The sequence below is a fragment of the Poecile atricapillus genome, chromosome 27 (assembly GCF_030490865.1).
Source record: "Poecile atricapillus isolate bPoeAtr1 chromosome 27, bPoeAtr1.hap1, whole genome shotgun sequence".
Classification (NCBI taxonomy): domain Eukaryota; kingdom Metazoa; phylum Chordata; class Aves; order Passeriformes; family Paridae; genus Poecile; species Poecile atricapillus.
In genome coordinates, this window is record NC_081275.1 from 4,471,044 (window position 1) to 4,492,286 (window position 21,243).

The 21,243-nt window shown below is 50.4% G+C and overlaps 1 protein-coding gene across 1 annotated transcript; it reads right to left on the minus strand.

The window, feature by feature from the left end:
• Window positions 1-35: 35 nt before the first annotated feature.
• On the minus strand, window positions 36-19,632 carry WNT9B (Wnt family member 9B). The gene is made up of 4 exons (XM_058857655.1): window positions 19,553-19,632; window positions 9,367-9,623; window positions 2,114-2,379; window positions 36-512 (listed from the first exon to the last, which is right to left on the minus strand). Exons 1-4 carry the CDS (start codon window positions 19,630-19,632, stop codon window positions 36-38), a joined length of 1,080 nt encoding a protein of 359 aa, XP_058713638.1.
• Between the last annotated feature and the right edge of the window lie 1,611 nt (window positions 19,633-21,243).

Below are 21,243 nucleotides of genomic sequence, written 5' to 3' on the forward strand. Positions count from 1 at the left end.
TCCCCCGGACTCTCCTCGCCCCTCGGGCGCCGGCGCTACTGCTTGCAGCTGTACACCACCTCCTCCTGCATGCACTGCTGGCACTCCACGTAGCAGCACCACTGCACCTGGCAGTGGCAGGAGAAGGTGACCAGGCGGCTCTGGGTGTTGTAGCCCCTGCCGCAGCACATGCTGTCGCAGTTGCCCTCCCGGGAGCAGGTCCTGCCCGCGGTGCCCAGCGAGTATTTGCTGGGCCGGCAGAAGCTGGGCGAGTCCTCCACGTACACCAGGTCTGTGGGACGGGGCAGGAGGGGCTGCTTGGCCGAGGGGCCGTGTCTGTGCGGCCCCGCCAGCTCCGAGTGCCCCACGGCGTCGTTGCTGGTGCTGAAGACTTTGACGGCGTCGTCGTAGCGGAGCTTGAGGAGCCGCCCGATCTCGTGGAAGGGCGAGAGCTGCTTCCAGCAGGTCCGAACCGCGCAGGAGCCCGACACACCGTGGCACTTACAGGTGGTCTTGAGGCCGTTCTTCACCGCCTGATGAGGAACAAGAGCTGTGGTTATTACCTGCCAGGACCTATAGCTGTGGTTATTACCTGCCAGGACCTATAGCTGTGGTAGAGGCAACGCCCCAGGTCGCAGACAGCTGCGAGCACTTCTGTTTAATTGGCGTTATTTCTATTCTATGGAGGAAAAAAATGTTAATAATTAAAAAAACAAAACCAAAAAAATCCAGAAAAAAAAAAGAAAAAAAGAAAAAAAAAAAGAAATAAAAACCCACCAAAGCAGAGGAATGGCTACAGAGTTGACAGGGGAGCCACAGAGTGGATAGCCTGAGGACAACCAGCTGAATTGCAAATTCTTAAATAAGCTCTTGCTAATTCTGTTTGGCACAGTAGGAGTAGTCAATCCTAAAACCGAGTATCTCCAACATGGTGGCTTCCTTTTGGTGTATTCAAATGAAGGCAGTGCTCTAATGAAACAATCAATTTGACTCAGTAAACAGGAGACAAGTCAGCCTGTAACCTACAGGTTAAAATGCTCTATCTGATGGTGTCTCTGACCCAAACCTGTGACAGGCCTCGTTCCATAGCAAGGTCAGCAGCAGACTCAAAACTGATCTCAAGAGTTTCAGTCTTTAATCTGCTTCACACACGCCAGCAGTTCTAAGCTCCAGCTGTTCTCAGAACCCCCTGTGGCCCTGGCATAACCCCATGAGCCATTCAGCTGTGGAGTTTCACAGCTCTCACTGTGCTGTGTGTCCCTGTCACCCACCCTGGGACCACTGGAGGACACAGGATGCTCCTCTGACACCCAACCTGCATCTCCTCTCCATGTGCAACCCGGTCCCTGAGCAAAAACAACCCCACAAATGGGTTTGTTTGCACTCGAAGTAGAATTGATCCAAACTGTCTTTCCTAACAAACCTCTGAGATGTACTGCTGGGACTTTGTCTCCGTCTACTATATACAGGGCCTCGGATTGGGCTGGTCCTGCTCGGTTGGTGGAACCTCGGGTGTTAACTATCCAGGTGGCTTTTGATAGATGTTGCTCCCAATTTTTGAAAGATCCCCCCACCCAACGCTTTCAAGGTAGTCTTTAACAGTCCATTGTACCTCTCCACTTTTCCAGCAGCAGGTGCATGGTAGGGGATATGGTACACCCACTCAATGCCATGTTCCCTAGCCCAGCTGTTTATAAGGTTATTCTTGAAATGAGTCCCATTGTCTGACTCAATCCTCTCAGGGGTGCCATGCCTCCAAAGGACCTGCTTTTCAAGTCCCAGGATGGTGTTCCAGGCAGTGGCATGAGGCACAGGGTAGGTTTCAAACCACCCAGTGGTGGCTTCTACCATGGTGAGCACGTAGCGCTTTCCTTGGCGGGTTTGGGGCAGTGTGATGTAGTCAATCTGCCAGGCTTCCCCATACCTATATTTGGACCAACGCCCACCGTACCATAGCGGCTTCAACCGCGTGGCACAGCTCAGGAGACTCCCCAGGGACTCTCAGCACCACAAGGCCCAGGACACACAGGTGAACAGGTCTGGTTTGTGAGCAGGGCAGTGAATACCCCTCACACACAGGATGGGTTTGTACCGAGTCCAAAGCTCGTCCCAGGCCTGCCGGTGCAGCTCCTACCTTGATGCCCACGTTGGTGTTGTGGATGTCCACCTTGGCCCGCAGGTCTTTGCCGATCCTCTTCTGCCCCAGGAACTTTTTCAGGAACTTGGTGCTGTACTTGAGATTGTCCCCACAGACTCCCCACTGCCAGGCCTTGCGGTTCTCCAGGCCCGGGGAGTCGTCGCAGGTGCAGCGCTCCATGCGCCCCGCGCTGCACGCCCGCGCCAGCGAGTGCGTCAGGGCGGCCGAGGACACCGCGTACAGGAAGGCTGTTTCCTTAAAACCTGCAAGGGAGAAGGATTGGGAGATGGGAGGAGCAGGAAAGGCAGCTCCCTGCCTCTCCTGCCTGCCCATGGACTAAACCCAAGCACAGAAATTAGAAGTACCAAGAGACAAAAGTCCTCTGGTGTTCCCACACCGTCCCCAGCAGAGGAACACAGATTGAGGAGATCCCTGCAGTGACACCCCAGGCTCACCCATGACTGGTTCAGTGTGGACAAGGGAAGGGTGGCAAGAGACAAACAGTCCTGGGGAAACACCCAACTGCAAAAAGTGACAGCCACCATGCTCAGTTTGTCCCCAGCATGGATCTGAGTGGTGCAATTACAGACCATCATTGAAATCACGTTGTGCCATAAAATCAGGAAATCTGTAGTAGAGACTGAAAAAGTGTCTTAAAATCCAACCTGTTATTTAAAAATGTTTATAATTGTGACTGTAGCACTATTTTCTATGAAAAGACCACATGCAGTTGGAATAGGAAGGGTTCCATGTTGAAGGACATCATGGCAAGAAGGAAAACTCACACACGTGTGGGTTTTCTGAATTCCCTGTAAATTGTCTACTCCCAGTGACTGTGGGGGAGTGCTCTGAAGCTGTTCTCCTCCCCAAAGCAGGATTCCCACCTTGGCTACAATCCCTGAGGCCATGGTGTGACTATGACATTTTAACCAGGAAACAAAGTACAGTGTCTGAATGAAAATTCGGTGTGGAGACATGAGATCAGGCAGAAACAGGAATATTGATACCCATGAGCTTCACAGAAGCTTCAGAAACTCTGATTGACACAAACCTGACCCAAATGCCAAAATTATTTATCTATCTATCTATTTATTTATTTATATTTACCTACTCTCCTATTCCATCCTGGGAGAAATCTTAATATTTCCTCTAGAGTTCATTTGCAGGAGAAAAAAAACAACAAAAAACTATTAATGGGAAATTGCTTAACAAGTCCAAAATTTAGGAATTAGTGCAAGGAAGAGAGACAGGTTACTGATCAATAGCTCTCACTGCATGAATGGGTAAGAAAATATGGTATAGAAAAAACTGGTTTGTGGAAGATAGAGCACTTATACATCACATGGAATAAAATATAATGAAGCAAACAAATATTCCACATTGGAAAATTCCAGATTTCCTTCCACATCAGAATCTGTTTTCCCCAATAATGGAATAGAGAGAGACAACCACAGAGACTCAATCTAGACTTGCACTGAGCCCTGGCTGGACAAAGGTTGGAAGCCACCTCTAAAATTCACCAAGTCCAACCTCAAATCTCTCCATCATTCTGTTCCCTCAGAGAATTCCCATCCAGCTGTAACAGTGGATCAGAACACTAGGTGCTGAGATCTGAGTCATGTCCACCATAAACATGACCAAGAGAGCAGGACAAAGAGTTCTCCTGATTAAATGAAAGAGTGAAAAATGTGACTAATCATGAACATAATGGTGAGGCTTTGTTAGCAACTTCAACAGACTTCACAAGAGCTCTTTGGAACTGCAGAATTTTAGATAAAGATCTACCAGGATCACAAACATGAGGGGAGAGTTGGGGAAATATGGAGGAGATCAAGGAGATCAACCAACAATCTGCTTCCTGCCTCACCATTTTGGTTGCCATAACCACTGGGGCAATAATTTGCAATTAATCTTTCTGGTTGATGATCCTCTACAAAATTTCTCAGGGTACTCTAAAAATAATGAAAGAATGTCACCAAATCCACCAAAAGTTTTGTAAAAGCTGGAATGGAACATGGTCAGTGCAGATTGTGGATGGCAGGACGATGTTTACCCATTTTCAAACAGTGTCTAACCCTCTCCAAAGGAGCTAAGAGAGGATAACTGATACTTGAGATCCTAAATCATTCTAGCAGCCAATCTCCAAATGCTGACCAGATTTCCAACATCCCCTCTGACACACTGATCCCAGAAGGGAGGAGAACATTCCAGAGGCCCTTTCCCATGCCATGAGGAGCCAGCAGGCCCCGTCGGCTCCACAGCCCCTGCTAAATCTGACTCTGTGGATCACCACACTGCTCCTGCTATTTCTGATGCTTTGGTTTCCCCATGTAAGTCCTGGCCAGTTTTCAGCCCACTGGAAATCAGAGGCCATTGCTGTGGTCAGGCCACTGCAGACAGCAGCTACTGCAGATACCCAGCAGACTTTGAAACGTCTCCTTCAAACAATGCTTCACCATCACCAGGCTGCCAAATGCTTGAATGAAAAGTCTAAGATGATTCCTCCACTTTGTCATGAGGAATCAATCACCATTTAATGGTTAACTCACAAACAAATGAGGGAAGTTAAAGTTGTCCTTCAGCCCTTGTGGAAAGTGTGGCAGAGCAGCTGCTGGAGCTGGATTTTCAGGAGGACACACCACAAATGACAGCAATCGGCCCCAAGGAGCACAATTTGGGATCTGAACAGAGGTTACTCCATGTGTCCTGCTATCGGTCCTCCCACAGTGACAACAGAGCTCCTGTCACCACAGGCAGTGGGGCCTGGAGCCAATTCCAGGCCCTCAGGGGCTGGGGATGGGGATGGGGCTGGGGATGGGGATGGGGATGGGGATGGGGCTGGGGATGGGGCTGGGGATGGGGCTGGGGCTGGGGATGGGGCTGGGGCTGGGGATGGGGATGGGGATGGGGATGGGGATGGGGATGGGGATGGGGCTGGGGCTGGGGATGGGGATGGGGATGGGGATGGGTCACTCCCCTGACCCCACTGAGTGTCCTGCCAGGGACAAAATGAATCTGAAACTCTCGGTGCAGGGGGAACATCTGAGTGCAGATGTCTCTGCTGGGCAGTTTGGCTGCAAACATCCAGCACAGAGATGAATTTCATGAGGCTGCAGCAAACCAGCTCCCTCTGGTAGGACCTTCCATGTGTCCAAGCCTTGCCCTGAGCTCTCCAGAAGGATTTCTTAGCTCGGCAGCCTATAAATACAGAAGGATTTTGCTGCACCACTGCTGTGTGCTGTGGTGTGCTCCAGACCACAGGGAAAATTGTAACAGGAGGAGTTTAGCCATGGGGTGACTCTGCCAAAGGAAAGATGCTCAGGGTCAGAGGCTTTTCAATGCTGTAATGAAGGAGTGTGAGCATTTCAGAGCAGGTGGAGGAGGCATCTCTCTGAAAACAACAGCAAAACCAACCAACCAAAAAAAGCCATAGAAGTATAGAAAGATTTAGGATGGAAGCACTCTCGAGGTCTTTAGAACAACCTCCTGCTCAAAGCAGGGCTGGCTCCAGTGCCAGCTCCTCAGGGCTTTGTCCAGCTGACTTCTCCAAATCTCCCATCATGGAAATTCTGTGTCTGTGAGTCATCACTCCTCTGTTGCACCACTCCTGGGTGCCTCATGACAACAGTGAAACCACTGCTGGGAGGTCAGGGTCCAACCAGCAGGAGGCAAAGGGATGGATGAAGGGATGGAAGGATTGCAGAGGGTTCATTTCTCAAGAAGGGTTTTGTGAGTGGCTGGCTCTGACCTCTTTGCTAAAGGTATTTATTTCCCCAGATCACTGAGTTGAGATGAAATTCTGCTTTACCTGACTTCCAGCAGCCCTTAATGGCACACCAGGACACCAAAAGGTCATCACTGCTTTACATGTTTTATAAAGACACCAACTGCCCCTGTGCAACTTGAAATCATTTAAACTGTAGCTATTCCCATGGATCTCTAAAGAAGTGGAGAAGGAATGCAGGAGGATTTTGGATGCATCACTGAGGAGTAATAGCTGTCCTCAGTGACAGTGGCCACAGAAAGCTGCAGGTTGTGCATAAGGAGTTTCCCAGTTGTACCCAGAGAACTATCAAGAGCAACAAATGGTGCAGACTGGTAATAAATAAATAAATCTGGCATTTCAAGAACCAGAAAACCCTTGGCTCATTTTTTGCTTGTTTGTATTTTGGCATCTCTAGAAGTACAAAAAGCACTGCTGATCCAGATCAGTAACAGCAGTTTATCTGTTGTGATTGCAAATCGAATGTGGCTTTTCACCTGTTGCAAAAATGCCCCATCTCACTAGGAAGGACCTTTTTCACTCTCTTGCACTCCTAAGACCATTTAGACTGCTAAAAATGTGTATTTTTCTTTATGATTTCTCTAGCACCATGGAGATATCAAATGATTTAAACGTTTCTAAAACACCTCGTCACTACTGGGTGACAGGGGAGAGTTGCATGACCAACAATTTCCAAGAAAGTTCCAACAAATGTCACAAACTACTCAAAAGTGGCAGCTGAAACCGTTCCTGTTCTTTATGAAAGAAACAAACCCCTCTGCAAGCCAAAGGAAAATGAGAACTAATAATTGCTCCCAGACAAGTGTCCTGTCACACAGGGGGTGCACACAGCATACTTGGCTGTATTAAATCATCATTTGATCCTTAAGATTGTGTAATAAAAGCTTTCAAACACTTATCCCCATCTGCCAAAACAGGTTTGAAATTACAGGTGATATTTTATTTTGTCAGTCAGGAGCCCATGGAAATGTTAAGGCATGCCACTGCCAGATAATTAAATGTTTTTCAGCTATTTGAAGATGAGGATTATTCAATTGTCATTTTCAAGTTCTTTGAGGTTGATGAAGGTGCAGATGAGAGAAAGACATTCAAATGATCAAGAACAGCTCCTTCCACTGCCTGCTAAAAAATTCACACTAGAGCCTTGCAATGAAGAAAATCTGATCTTGCATGTGCTGACAATAAGATATTAAGTTGATATTTAATGTAACAAAAATTGATAATTTTAAAAGAAAACATTAAAAAGTTTTGATCCCAATATTAATTAAAATTAGCATTGATTTTCGTCACAATGAATATTGGCTTCTTCAGGTCCTTTTTTTGAAAATGTTAAGTTGCTAAACATTATCAAAGGACTGAAACTCAATAAATCTGAAGACTGAAGCTTAGTAAGTGCTAATAGAATTATTGAAGGGCTGAAACTCTGTAATCAGGCTTTGGTTGGATCAGGACAGGTCTGGCAAACCCTATATGCATTCTCTGCAAATTTTTGTTAAGAAATCATTTCAGTGTCCATCTTAATTGAATTTTTCTCGAGCATTGGAAGGGTTTATTTTCCCTTCTATCTCAAATCCAGACCTTACAGGACAATTTCTTCATCTAAAGCATTTTGGGAAACAAAAAAAAACGTGGGTCTTCCGTCCACTCTGCCCAAATTTCTCCAAATTTCTGTAAAAAGTCTTAGGAGAGATTTGTCAGCATGCACTGAGATGTGTGCATGCAGATAAATTTAAATTTTGTATTTGAGAATAACAGAGGTCTACATAAACCAATATCCAAGGCATTAAAGGGATTTTTTTTTCTTTAAGTGTGCCCTGCTGACCCTGATTTCTCACAGCATCACCCCAGCTGAGCAGGGAGCTCACTGCAAGGAGCCAGGGATGTGGAACCTCCTCCCACCTCCCAATCCTGACAAACCATGCTGGGGAGAGGAGGACAAGGCTCGTTTTGTGGCAAAGCAGCTTGAGCTGCCCAGCTCCAATGGCAGGGTGAGATGGAGCTCTTGGTGCTCCCAGTGAGATGGGAGATGGGAGATGATGGGAGATGGGAGATGATGGGAGATGATGGGAGATGGGAGATGGGAAATGATGGGAGATGGGAGATGATGGGAGATGATGGGAGATGACGGGAGATGACGGGAGATGATGGGAGATGATGGGAGATGGGGATGATGGGAGATGATGGGGGATGATGGGAGATGATGGGAGATGATGGGAGATGATGGGAGATGATGGGGGATGGGAGATGATGGGAGATGATGGGAGATGATGGGGGATGATGGGAGATGATGGGAGATGATGGGAGATGATGGGAGATGATGGGAGATGATGGGGGATGATGGGAGATGGGAGATGATGGGAGATGATGGGAGATGACGGGAGATGACGGGAGATGATGGGAGATGATGGGAGATGGGGATGATGGGAGATGATGGGGGATGATGGGAGATGATGGGAGATGATGGGAGATGATGGGGGATGGGAGATGATGGGAGATGATGGGAGATGACGGGAGATGACGGGAGATGATGGGAGATGATGGGGGATGATGGGAGATGGGAGATGATGGGAGATGATGGGAGATGACGGGAGATGACGGGAGATGATGGGAGATGATGGGAGATGGGGATGATGGGAGATGATGGGGGATGATGGGAGATGATGGGAGATGATGGGAGATGATGGGGGATGGGAGATGATGGGAGATGATGGGAGATGACGGGAGATGACGGGAGATGATGGGAGATGATGGGGGATGATGGGAGATGGGAGATGATGGGAGATGATGGGAGATGATGGGAGATGATGGGAGATGATGGGGGATGGGAGATGATGGGAGATGATGGGAGATGATGGGAGATGATGGGAGATGATGGGAGATGATGGGAGATGATGGGAGATGATGGGAGATGGGAGATGATGGGAGATGATGGGGGATGATGGGAGATGGGAGATGATGGGAGATGATGGGGGATGGGAGATGATGGGGGATGGGAGATGATGGGAGATGATGGGAGATGATGGGAGATGATGGGAGATGGGAGATGATGGGAGATGATGGGAGATGATGGGAGATGATGGGAGATGATGGGAGATGATGGGAGATGATGGGAGATGGGAGATGATGGGAGATGATGGGGGATGGGAGATGATGGGAGATGATGGGAGATGATGGAAGATGATGGGAGATGATGGGGGATGGGAGATGATGGGAGATGATGGGAGATGATGGGAGATGATGGGAGATGATGGGAGATGATGGGAGATGATGGGAGATGATGGGAGATGATGGGAGATGATGGGAGATGATGGGAGATGATGGGAGATGATGGGAGATGGGAGACGGGAGATGGGAGATGATAGATGGGAGATGGGAGATGGGAGATGGGAGATGTGATTGTGTCTCACTCTGCTCCATGTGAGGTTTAACCCATCCAGGGCTCCCCAGCACACCAGCTACCTTGTACCTCTCTTGAGCAGGCTGGGCCGGCCCTCCAGGCTGCAGTTCCAGCGCTCGCTGCGGAATTGGAACTGGCACTCCAGGATGCCCAGGCGGATCGCGTCCCGCAGCGTCTCCGCCAGCCCCGGCTCCCTCCGGCACAGCCGCTTCTGCTTGCGGGACAGCTGGAGCAGCTCGCACTGCTTCACGTGCCCCTGAGCCGGGCCGGAGCCCCCCGGGCCGCCCAGCGATGGGAAGTGGGTCAGAGCTTCTTTCCCGGTCAGGCTGGAAGGAAAGAAGTGGGAGAGGTGGTGAGTTGAGGATTAATCCCTGGGACCAGTCAGGGTCACGCTGGACAGGAGCTCTGAGCCGCCCTGAGGTGTCCCTGCCCTTGGCACAGGACTGCGCTGGGTGGTGTCTGAAGCTTCCCAACCCGCACCAGTTTGGGATTCTGTGATGATTCAAAGATCACCATCGTGGAAAAGGTGAAGAAGGGAAGGATATTCAGGAAGTTGTGGGTTGGGATATTTTACCAGCTCAGAAATCAATACAGATTGATTAGATTGATTAGATCTGGGATCCCATTCCCACCACCCACCCCAGCAAAGCCCTGGACTGATGCCATGGGGAGGAGGAGAAACCCGAGTGTGTTGTCACCAGCAGCTCCATGGGAAGTTCTCTTGGCTCCAAGGAGAGAACATGACAACACCCACTCATGGGTCACAGCCCAGCCAGTGTCACACACAGAGCCCTGGCTGCTGCTGTCTGTGTCACAGCTCTGTGTCACCCCAAAAAGCATGAACCAGCTCCTTCCCAGGGTCTGTGTGCACTGCTACCACACCCACAGCTTGGAAAGGCCAGTGGGAGGACACCACCAGTGACCACCTGCCTCCTCAAGCTTGAGTTTTGCTGGAAAACATAGCCTTGCTGAAAAAATACAGGAAAGGTCAAATAAAAATGTCCTGCTAAATGCAACAGCAATGCATTTATGTGTTAATGCAATTCAGATGAAAAATGTCACAAATATTGGAGACAAATGGTTTCACTTTCCATGGCAAGACAATATTTCTCTTGCAAAACTCACCTGGTATCTGCAGGATGCTTGAAATCACAGAGGAATTATTTTACTTTGATACAGGATTTGGGGGCTGAAAACTGGGAGCAGCCCCAGGAGTGCCACCTGATTCCCAAACCCAGACTCACAGAGAGCCTCAACCCCTGGCTCTGCCCCAAAAAATGCCCTAACAAGACAGATCAATGAAAATATTCTGGAACCTTTCTATTTGAACACTTCTCCTTCATGATGGAGGATGCAAGTCAAGCTCTGCAGCTGTGATTTGAGTTCTCCCTGTGCTTTGTAGAAATATAAACTCTGTTCCTGAGCTATTTTCTAGATCTCCCTGTAGTCAGCCCAGCCTATCCAGGGGTTGGAGCACAGCTCTGCTGGCCCAGTCCCACAGCAGCCTGTACCCATTCCCACAGGAGCCCACAACCCCCAGACGTGCTCACACACTTGTAATTAAGAACAAAGGCAATTAACTAACACACAGGCTCACCCAGAGATCTGCAAACTACCCAAGAACCTTGGAACCCTTGTGGATCACACAAGGATAGAACCTTGGAACCCAAGTGGGTGAGAAGAATCTCTCCCTCCTGTTGTCACTGCTGACCTGGAGGACAAAAACAGGAGCTGTCCCAGTGAGCCAAGAAATAGAGGCAATGCTGGAAAGAGAGACAGAGCTTTGAGGCCAGGTTCAGCCCTAGAAACTCCAATTAACACAGCTTGATGAGCTCCAGAGAGCAGCTCAGACTGCACAGCTCAGAGCCCTGCCTGGCTCAAACCCTGCCCAGAGGTTGCTGAAGGCAGACCTGAGCTGGAGGAAGCTGAGGGACACAAGATTGACCCAAGGCACTGAGACCAAGCCATGCTGAAGCAGCTTGAGGGCTTTGCCTGGCTCACCTGGGGTTTGAAACCCAACACACATTGGTGAATCAACCTGTTCATGGGGGTGGATGTCCCTGCCAGCACCAGCACACGCTGGGCACAAGCTCTTGAAGCTCAAGATGTGCCAAAATTTGCATGGACAGGAACAGACTCAGAGGTCAGCAAAAGTCTGACAGGGATGTTCAGGCAGCACCCAGCTCAGGGGACAGTGCTGGGCTCAGCAGAGCTCTTGCTGCTATGTCAGAATAACAACCCTCAGCCAGCACCTGGACTTTGCCTGGCAGTGGGATTCCAGCACTGACATCCCAGAAAAGTGCATTTGTCAAGGAGTGGAGTGGGAATGTGGCTCCTCTCCCTTTGCCATGCAGTGTCTCTGCTCCCAGGCACCAAAGTTTCCCAAGTTCACAGGGAGAGGAAATAAGGAAGTGGAAGGTGCTACTGAAGAGTTTAAGGGCCTGATATAACAGCACAAATCTCTCACTGCTTGAGAGCACAGCCACAACATTCCCAAATTCCATGTACAAACTACTGACTGTCCCTGTGCCAACAGACCTGCCAGGCATCCTTCCTCCCCAAAATCCCCTCTTGCCAGTCCCCATCCTCATTTTAGCATCCTCCATCCCAGCTAAAACATCTTTAATCCCTTGTCAGGTATTCCAGACAGCAGCAGTGGCTTCACTGACTACTTAGACCACTCATCACCCTTCCCAGGAAAGGTGTGATCAGCCCTGAGCCCTTCCCTTCCCCAGGAGTTCAGAAGCAGCAGGAGCTCAGGGCAGAGGCTCAGTGGCTCTGACTCCAGAGCAGTCCCAGGGTATGACCTTAACTGGTTAAAAACCAGAACTGCAGGATAACTGCTCACTGTTTGTTCTTGCCATTCCACGTGCTCATCCCAAGGGCCCACATATTGGCCAAAAATCCATGAATCCCTCCTGGGGGACAGAGAGAGCAGGCAGTGCAAAGCAAGAGCCATTGGGTGAATGTAAAGTCAGAAATTCAGCCCTTGAGCAGACAGAGTTTCATTAAAGGCTGTTGAGCTCCCCCAGGTTTGTTGGGAGGGTTGATGAATTTCAAGTGGCAGCTGTAAAGCCAAGGCTGTGAAGTTTTCTGTAGCCCAGGGGTGTCTGATTCACATCCAGGTGCTGACTCAGGAAGGAGAACATGGTGCAAAGGTATTGCTGTGTGAAACAGAGAAAAGGTGGCAAAAGAATCTTCAGGATTTACAAGAGATCTGATGAATGACACAAGCCAGGGATGAGCTGTCCTGGACAAGGTCAGAGAAACTCTAAAACCAGAGTAGAATTGGTGGGCAAAGGTTAAATACAGAACAGTGGAGAAGAGACAACACAAATTCTGTGGAAAGTGGTCAGGCATCTTAAACCTGAAGGAGTCACTGCACACACGGAGCAAGGACAAGCCAGATGTTACTGTCTGCTTGGACAAGTACAGGTGACAGATTTCCAAAATAACTTGTGTAAGATAGGCTGGATGCCTTCCACAATTCCCACCAGGAGAAGGAAGGACAGTAGCAGAACACAGGGTTGTGGAAGCAGGACTGGCCTCCAAGTGAGTAAAGATTATTCTGATCTCTAAAATCGAAGAATCGGGGAGTTGTGATAATTTATTAATTTTTAGACTTAAAATAAATGAGGCTGTAGTTAAACTTGCAGCCCTTCTCAATGCAGGGTACAAGGAATGCTGAAGTAGCCCTGTATTCATACAAACCATGGAAGACAAAGTCATCAAGGCACCATGAAACACAAAGATACTTTGAGACAGGAAATTCTGGATGCACAGACTGCCAGAAGCTGGAAAAGATTCTGAGGGAGCATCTCAGTCTTCCACCTGATTTCTGTTCATGCTTTTATCTCCACATTTGTTACTACCCAGTGCTGCTGAAGGTGGTGAAGCCACATCAGCTTTGTCCTGAGTTTTCCAGTGCTGGGCAGGGATTATCTCAAGGAATTCCTTTGGCCCACCAGTGGCCAGTGGGATTTGGAAGAAGGTGGCATTGCCATTCTCCAGGCTCTGAATCAGGTTGGGCATTAATATTTGTAGAAGAAAAGCATCATAAAAACCTCTGAGGAATTTGATTACATTTCTAGAGCAATCTCAATGGTGCACAGCAAATACAGCCTGGGACCACACACAGAGATACTGAGTCTAATTCATCATTTTCACCATTCAGAGCAAAAGCTTCATGAGAAAAACACTTCCTAAAACTGGATCCAGCAACACTTTAAATTCTGAAAGAGGTAATGCATCATCCTACACAGATAGTTTGTTGCACAGGAAAACCTACTTAATATTTATTATTTATTATTATTATTATTATTATTGTTGTTGTTGAATTTCTGAAGTTGCAACACACAGAGTAACTTGTTTTTTTCTCTAAAAAAGGAGGTCAGAAATAACCAGACAGACAGAACACAGCTAATGGAATAAGCAGTAAATTGGTTAATTCAAGTGACTGAAGCTATCCAGAACACACCTTTCTGTGAGTCTCCCTTGTGCAAGCTCTCACACTTGTCACCTGAGGCAGGGCAATGTCAGCAGGAAATAATGATATAATTATATAAATAATGATATAATTATATAAATAATCCCAGCACTGTGTTTGAGGCTCCCAGGATCAGGAGTCTCACGGTCAGAGCACAGACACAGCTCCCAGAACTCATCTCTCACACAACTTTCAATTCAGAGAAGCAGCAGAGGAATTCAAGGAGGTGCCCAGGGCCATGCAGGTGCCAGTGGGAGCAGAAGCCACTCTTGGAGCCAGGACAGCCACAGAGTTTGCCCTGTGAGTGGAGCCTTTGCAGGCTCCCACCACAACTGTATTTTATCAGGGCAGAGCCAACAGCATCTGATCAAGATCAGAGTATGCAAACATTCGTACAAGATTAAATATAAAATATGCAGATATTTGCAGTCAGGAAAATGGCATCGTTTTAGATGATTTAGAGTTTATTATCTACAGATCATACAGCAAAGAAAGTGAACTCTTTGAATTAATGCACACCTGCTCGCAATCTGAAAGAACAATAAGGATCTCCAACTTTATTTCTCTCTCCTTTTCTGTCTAAGCACTTTGCTAAATTCATCTATTTCCTTTAATCTCCTTCCAGCCACATTCCATGCTTAAGAGACTTTTAATGAGAGCCTGTTCCTGTGCAATGCCCAATGTCCTCTGGATCTGAAAGGTCTTAAAAACCAGTAAAAATATGCCTTTCCTACCTCTCCCAAGCAAGGAGAAAATCAAAGCAGCCCACAACAGGACTCCATATCTGATTTCAGGGGCCTTTCATGTTCCACAGGAATATCTACACCCCACGGAGAGCTGTGAGAAGCCTTCAGGAAAGGCTGAGAGAATGTGGGACATGAGGGATCGAACCAAGGTCTGTGCAGGGCACAGAGGTCCCCAGCTCTCCTCCTCTGTCCCCAGCAGCTCTGTCAAACAGAGTTTTTATCCTGTCAGAAACAGCACAATTTAATCCTCCCTGTTTGTCCCTGGAGAAAGGATGGCCTGTGAGTGTTTCACTGCTGTGAATCAGGATGGTTCCTCTGCTTTGTGCCCCCACTGCCTGCAAAGGAGGTGGCAGAAATCCCCAGAGCATCTAAACTATAAATCTCAATAATCAATATTGAGATTTAACAGCTGATATCAAAGCTTTTTACTTTCCTCCATCAGAGCTGTCATTTCAGCCCCTCGGGCAGGTGTCTCTATACCTGTTATCCCCCAGGTTTTCTATCAAGTTTCTGCTCCTCACAAAGAGAAAAAGCTTGAATTAAAACCTCAGATGAGTTCACACGACATTGTGAGTCAGAATCCTTTGAGATGGATTGTTTGCTGTTTGCTGCAAGCCCTGCCTGGGAGCAGTAACAGATGATGTGTCCAGGTCCAGACTCATTTTTTACAAAGAATTCTGAAGTTCCATCGAGAACAGGATATAAAATTCCTGCACCAGAAGAGCTGTCAGTTTGGGAGGAGAGGCAGTAACCAGGTCAGGCTCCTGCACAGGGCTCTCCATCCTCACCTGCTCTGGGCTCCCACATCCTTGGTTTGGCTCCTTCCACCTCCCACTCGGCCACATGAATTATCTCCATGTGGATCCCAATTCTAGGGCAGCTCCAGGGCTGATCCCAGCCCAGGGCAATAACTGGGCAGTCATTCCAGGGGAGAGCAGATTTTCAGTCTAAGTCCAGACTGGCCACATTCCCCAGAGCATTCCTGGCATGAAACACTCAGCACCCAGTGGGATGGGTTTTTAGAACCTGTGCTACACTGAGATAGTGACTAAGGAGAGTCTGGGAGCTGAAGAGAATCAAAAAACATCCATGAAAAGCCTTTCTTTCTGCAGCCCCACAGCCCCTCTGCTGCTCCACCACAGACTCCATCCTCAGTCTTCCCAAAATCCCAGCTGAAAGTTTCCTTCCCTCTCCTTTTCTGCTCTTTCTCTCTCTTTTTTAATACCCCAATATTCTGTGTGACTGACAGTGACAGCAATGATGCTGTAGCAAACCTTCCTGAAGGAGGATTTGTCATTTGAGGAGCAAGGATGCAGCCCGTAAATAATATCAGCATTTAATTATCAGCTCAACAGGAGGAAAAACATCCCCAGAAACCTTTCCAGGAGCACTCAGAACTGGACACCAGAATCACTGTTTGAGGTGCATTTGGGGCATTAGATTTATCAGGGAAATGCTGCAATAAGATGTTTACCAAGGAAAATAATGGAATGTGGGTAACTGGGCTAATGGGATGGAAACCAAGGCTCACTGGACATCTCCAGAAAGACACAGGAGATGAGAGGACAGCTATTTTAGGGATGATGATATTTACTTTAAGGTGTCATTTGATGCTGTTTCCAAAACTATGCAAGGCCCAGCTTCAAGAACCCTGCAAGCCACGTGCTGTTTTTATCCTCGAATAGCCCCAAAAAATCCTTCCATCAGGAGATGGGCAAAACTTGTGCCAATGGCTTTGGTGGAGCAGAACCAGCACTAAATACAGAGGGCATGGGCAGGCAAGAGGAGCTGTGAAGCTGTGAGCAGGCAGCACATCCTGTGAGATCCCAGGCACCTCTGCAGCCACCACAGGGATTTCAGGGTGAGTTATAAAGAAATCTGCCCATGGAGCAGGGGCCAGCCTGGCCCATGGAGGAGACACGTCCCAGCCTGTTCCTGAGAGGCCTCCCCAGGAGAAGGCTTTGATCAGGTTTGGTACTTCCACCTTCCCACCAACCTCCTGCCTGGGGTAGGTCTGTTCTGGATTCTGCCCTGGGAGAAGTTCTTTGCCCTCCAGCACATCCTGAATGCCTTTTTTCCTTGTGAAACATGAACGAGGAGACAACAGGAGGCTTAGAGCTTTTAATGAGGTCTGGAGACATTCCCACCACCTGAGGAGCTGAACATCCTGAGAGGAAAAGCATGAAAAGGAGGGAATGCTTTACAGGAAGCTGCAGGGTGGGGGAGGATTGAAGCAAAGGTGGGAGCAAAACCAGCACAAAGGGAGTCAGGAGGTGAGGACACTGGACACTCCTGGATTCCTGCATCCAGAGAGCCAAGCAAGCCCAACACAGCCCCAGCAACAGCCAGGCCACCTTTCACACACAGCTTGTTTTCTCCCCTCTCCTAAAGGCAGGTTTTAATTTCCCCCCTGTGGACCCAGCAGCAGGAGTTGAGGATCTGCTCAAGCACAGCCAGTGCACAGACACCAGTGAGCCAACAGCTCCAGGTACTGGGAATGGGGTCAGAGCTCTGCCCACAGCTGCTGTCATTTAAAAGACATCCCCTTTGTCCTAAAACCATAATACAAAAATTGCTTCCCACTGCCAAAGGGCAGGGCTGGATGGGATATTGGGCAGGAATTGTTCCCTGGCAGGGTGGGCAGGCCCTGGCACAGTGTCCCTGGATCCCTGGCAGTGCCCAAGGCCAGGCTGGACATTGGGGCTGGAGCACCTGGGACAGTGGGAGGTGTCCCTGCCCATTGCAGAGGGTGGGACTGGGTGACTTTAAAAGTCCCTTCTGACCCAACCCATTCTGGGTTGCTCTGAATTTATCCATTACAATGCTGTGTTCACTCTGGCAAAACTGTTTTCTGTATTTAAAGGTGAGCTGCATCTTTGCCAGGCCCTTGGACCATTTTTGCTGGACTATCCCATACACTTCATACTTTACCTTTGCCCTGATGGAATCAAACTTGGCATTTCCTTCACCCTTTGAACCAAATACTTTTCCTTTGCTACATCCACAGCAGAAAAGGCTCAGGTCCTTGGTGACCATGTTGCCACCAAAAGCCTCCTTCTCTTGTCCTTCCATCTCTGCAGATTTTCTCCATTAAGTGGAGAAAGGAGCCAAAGAACTATTTGTCTCACAGGTTTAGGTCTCTCCTCTTTGGCTAAATGCAGAAGCAGACCACTGACCCAGGGTCCCCAGTCCCCTCCAGTTCAGTAATAGTTTGAGACTGGTTTTCTCCTAAACCAAGCCACATCAAACATTCACTTCTAAAATATTCAAGTTCCTCTCGAGTCTATCAACTCAATTTTGTATCTGAAATCACCCATGTATCACCCTGCTCATCACCACCAAACTCACTGAGTTCTTAGACTTGGGTTCCTTCTTTTGATTTTCAGGTGAAGAGGTGAGAATACACAGGACACACCTGTGTCAGACCCCTCGAGGGGAAAAAAAACCACTGAAAAGTGAACCTACAGCCTCAGCTGCTGAGCTGTGCATGGTCAAGAGGCAGCACACACAGATTCCATGTGCCCAGAAAGTCACTTGTACCAAATAAATCATCGACACAGAGCAAAGCATCACTCAGGTTGCTCTAACAGAGTCCAGCTTGAACTGTCAGTGACAGCTCTGTGTTGTTATCTGGAAGGGCAGCACAAATTTGTTCACTTCCCCTGGCACAGCCACGTTCACATCCCTGTGGCTGGAAAGCCAAACTCTCCCTGCAGCCTTCATGGAGTGAGTGCTGACATGAGCCCAGAGAGACTGGGAAAGGGGAGTCCCCCTCAGCAGGGTGTCAATTAGGCTGAAGGACACAATTAATAAATTTAAAATCCCAATGATTTTAGGAAGTTTTGCAGCAGGAATGAAATACCAGCTGTGTCCTAGGTGAGAAGTGCCAAGCCAGCAGACACTTCCCAGCAAACGTGGAAAGAAGAGTCTGGGAAGTGGTGAGAGGGTCAGTGGAGAGGGAACAGGACCCTCCACGTGTGCAAGGCAGCACAGACCAGTCCTGAGTGCTACAATCACTGAATTACCAATGCTCGTGTCTGTTCTACCCTCACTGATATGTGCACCAACAGCTCTGATTGCCATGAGTCTGGAAATCCTGCCTGAGGAGCAGCTCACACAGAAAACAAGGCAAAACCCCCCAGAACATTCTGCATGGGAAATTCTGCCTTGACCCAACCTGTTACAAACTCATCTTTGCTTTTATCCCAAGCAAACCAAAACGTGAGGGGAAGGCACAAACCCAGGGACAGCTGTGCCCAAGTGATTCTGATCGTGCAGTGTCCCGGGCTGGAGCAGCAGCTCTGCCTCTGTCCCTGGGCTGGCTTTAAGCCGTGGAGCCCCGCAGCACCTTCGTGTCCCCCATCCCTGCCCGCTGAGCCCTGGCTCCCTGTGCCAGCCCCATCCTCCCACCTTCTCCCCAGAAAAGCAGCCTGCAGACCCGGAGCACACTTCAGGGCTATAATCCAGTTTTCCTCCCAGCCCACAGAATCTCCCACCCGTTTCCTCATCCCGCTCTTGCAGGGAAGGTTGATCCTCCGCTGGTCCCCTCTGTCCGGGCTCCCGCGTCCCGTTCCCGCAGCCGCTGCCCCGCCTGGCCCGGCCGGGACGGTCCCGCGGTGCCCGGGGGATGCTCCGGGCGCTGCAGGTGCGCGGCTCGGCCGGGACCCCCTGGCAGCGATGGGGACGTGCCCGGGGACCGGGGCAGAGCATCCACGGGGGGCTGCGCTCCCACCGTCCCGGGCTGTCCCAAAGGACGCTCCGCATTCCCTCCCGGCGCTGTCCCAAAGGACGCTCGTGCTCCTCCCCGGGTCCCGGGGCTGCCCCACGGACACCCTGAGCTGCCCCACGGACACCCTGAGCTGCCCCACGGACACCCTGAGCTGCCCCACGGGCACCCCGAGCTGCCCCACGGACGCTCTTTCCCCCCTCCCCGGGTCCCGGTGCCTCCCCACGGACCCTCGGCTCCCCCCGGGTCCCCGGCTCGAAGGCGGCGCCGGGGCCGGTCCCCGCGGGCGGTGCTGACCCGAAGTAGGCGGCGGCGGGCGGTGGCGGCAGGAGGAGGAGGAGGAGGAGGATGCGGCTGAGTTTGGCTGCGGAGCGCATGGTGCGGGCGGTGCCGGTCCCAGCTCGCTGCGGGCCGCCCGGCGCCGCGGCTCTTTAAGCGGGAGGCGGGGCGGCCCCGTCCCGTCCCGTCCCGTCCCGTCCCGTCCCACCGCCGCCGGGAACCCCCGGGGCTCCCTGGGGACCAGCCGCCCCCCCAGCCTCGGGGACGCCGCGCCGCGTCCTTCCATCCCCGCCGGGTCCCTCCATCCCCGCACAATTCCTCTGTTCCAGCGGGATTCCTTCACCCTCGCTGAGCGTCTCTATCCCCATGGGATCCCTCCATCCCCGTGGGATCCCTCCATCCCTGCTGGATCCCTCCATCCCCGCCGGGTCCCTCCATCCCCGCACAATTCCTCAGTCCCGGCGGGATTCCTTCACCCTCGCTGAGCCTCTCCCTGCCCGTGGGATCCCTCCATCCCCGCGGGATCCCTCCATCCCCACGGGATCCCTCCATCCCCGTGGGATCCCTCCATCCCTGCTGGATCCCTCCATCCCCATGGGATCCCTCCATCCCCGTGGGATCCCTCCATCCCTGCTGGATCCCTCCATCCCCATGGGATCCCAAGGTGACTCTCGGGGCTCTGTGCCCCCAGACCCCCGCAGGACTCGGTGGGGCTCAGCACCGGGCTCCAGGATGCCCGGCAGTGCCCCATGGAACGATAGCAGTGATAGATGTGGGGAACATCCCATTTCCCTGCCTTTGGGAAGTTGTTAGGGCAGGGAAGCGTCAGGAAAGAGGTGAAGAGGCACCTGCTGTGCCCAGCACATCTCTCCTTCTGCTCCTGCTCTCTGCTCTGCTGTTCATGGATGCAGATCCCAACACATCCTGCACGGAGCAGCTCTCACAGACACGTGTAACCAAACATGCATTGCACAAGTGACACCTCCTAGAAATTCTGGGGGGAAGGAGCCTTTGGAGGTCTCCAGACAAATCTCCCATCCCAAATCTAGGTCTGACCAAGTCCTGCCAGACGCCCAAGGATGCCCATCCCCACAGCTCCCCGGGCACTCGTCCTACAGATGCACAACCCTCCAGGGGAAGGGGTTTAACATCCAGCCTGATCCTCCCAAGTGCAGTTACACAAACCTTCAAAAGTGGCAGGCTGAGAAACCCAGCACTTCCTAGAGACAAAGAATCCCAGCAGGATCCTCAGGTGCCTCAGGATGTGGAGGATAAAGACCTGTTCTCTGCTACTGGGACCGGTGCTGCTCTCCAGTCTGCAGCTGGGCTTGTCCTTTTTTGTTTCCCTTCTGGCACTTCCCCAGGGCAGAGCATCCCTCAGCCCTGTCCCCCTGCCTGGCAGAGGAGCTGTCAAGGACTGGTGATTTTAGGAGAGGGATTGAGGTAAGCAGGGCCAACATGAGCAGTCACCACCTCACACCAGTCCTGCTACAGAAGGAAGAGGAAGCCCTGCTCTCCTCCTGTGCTCTGTCCTGAGCTGGGCTCTGCCCCTGGTGGCACAGGAGGTTGGGCAGGGCTGGGTGTCAGAAGTCTGTAGCTTCATGAAGGGGGTAGCAGATACCATGAAAAATGGGGTGAAGAAGGGCAGTGTAACTGTTCCAGCCCTTTCAGAGCTCCCCAACACCCAGGACTGTCCTAGGACCCTCCTG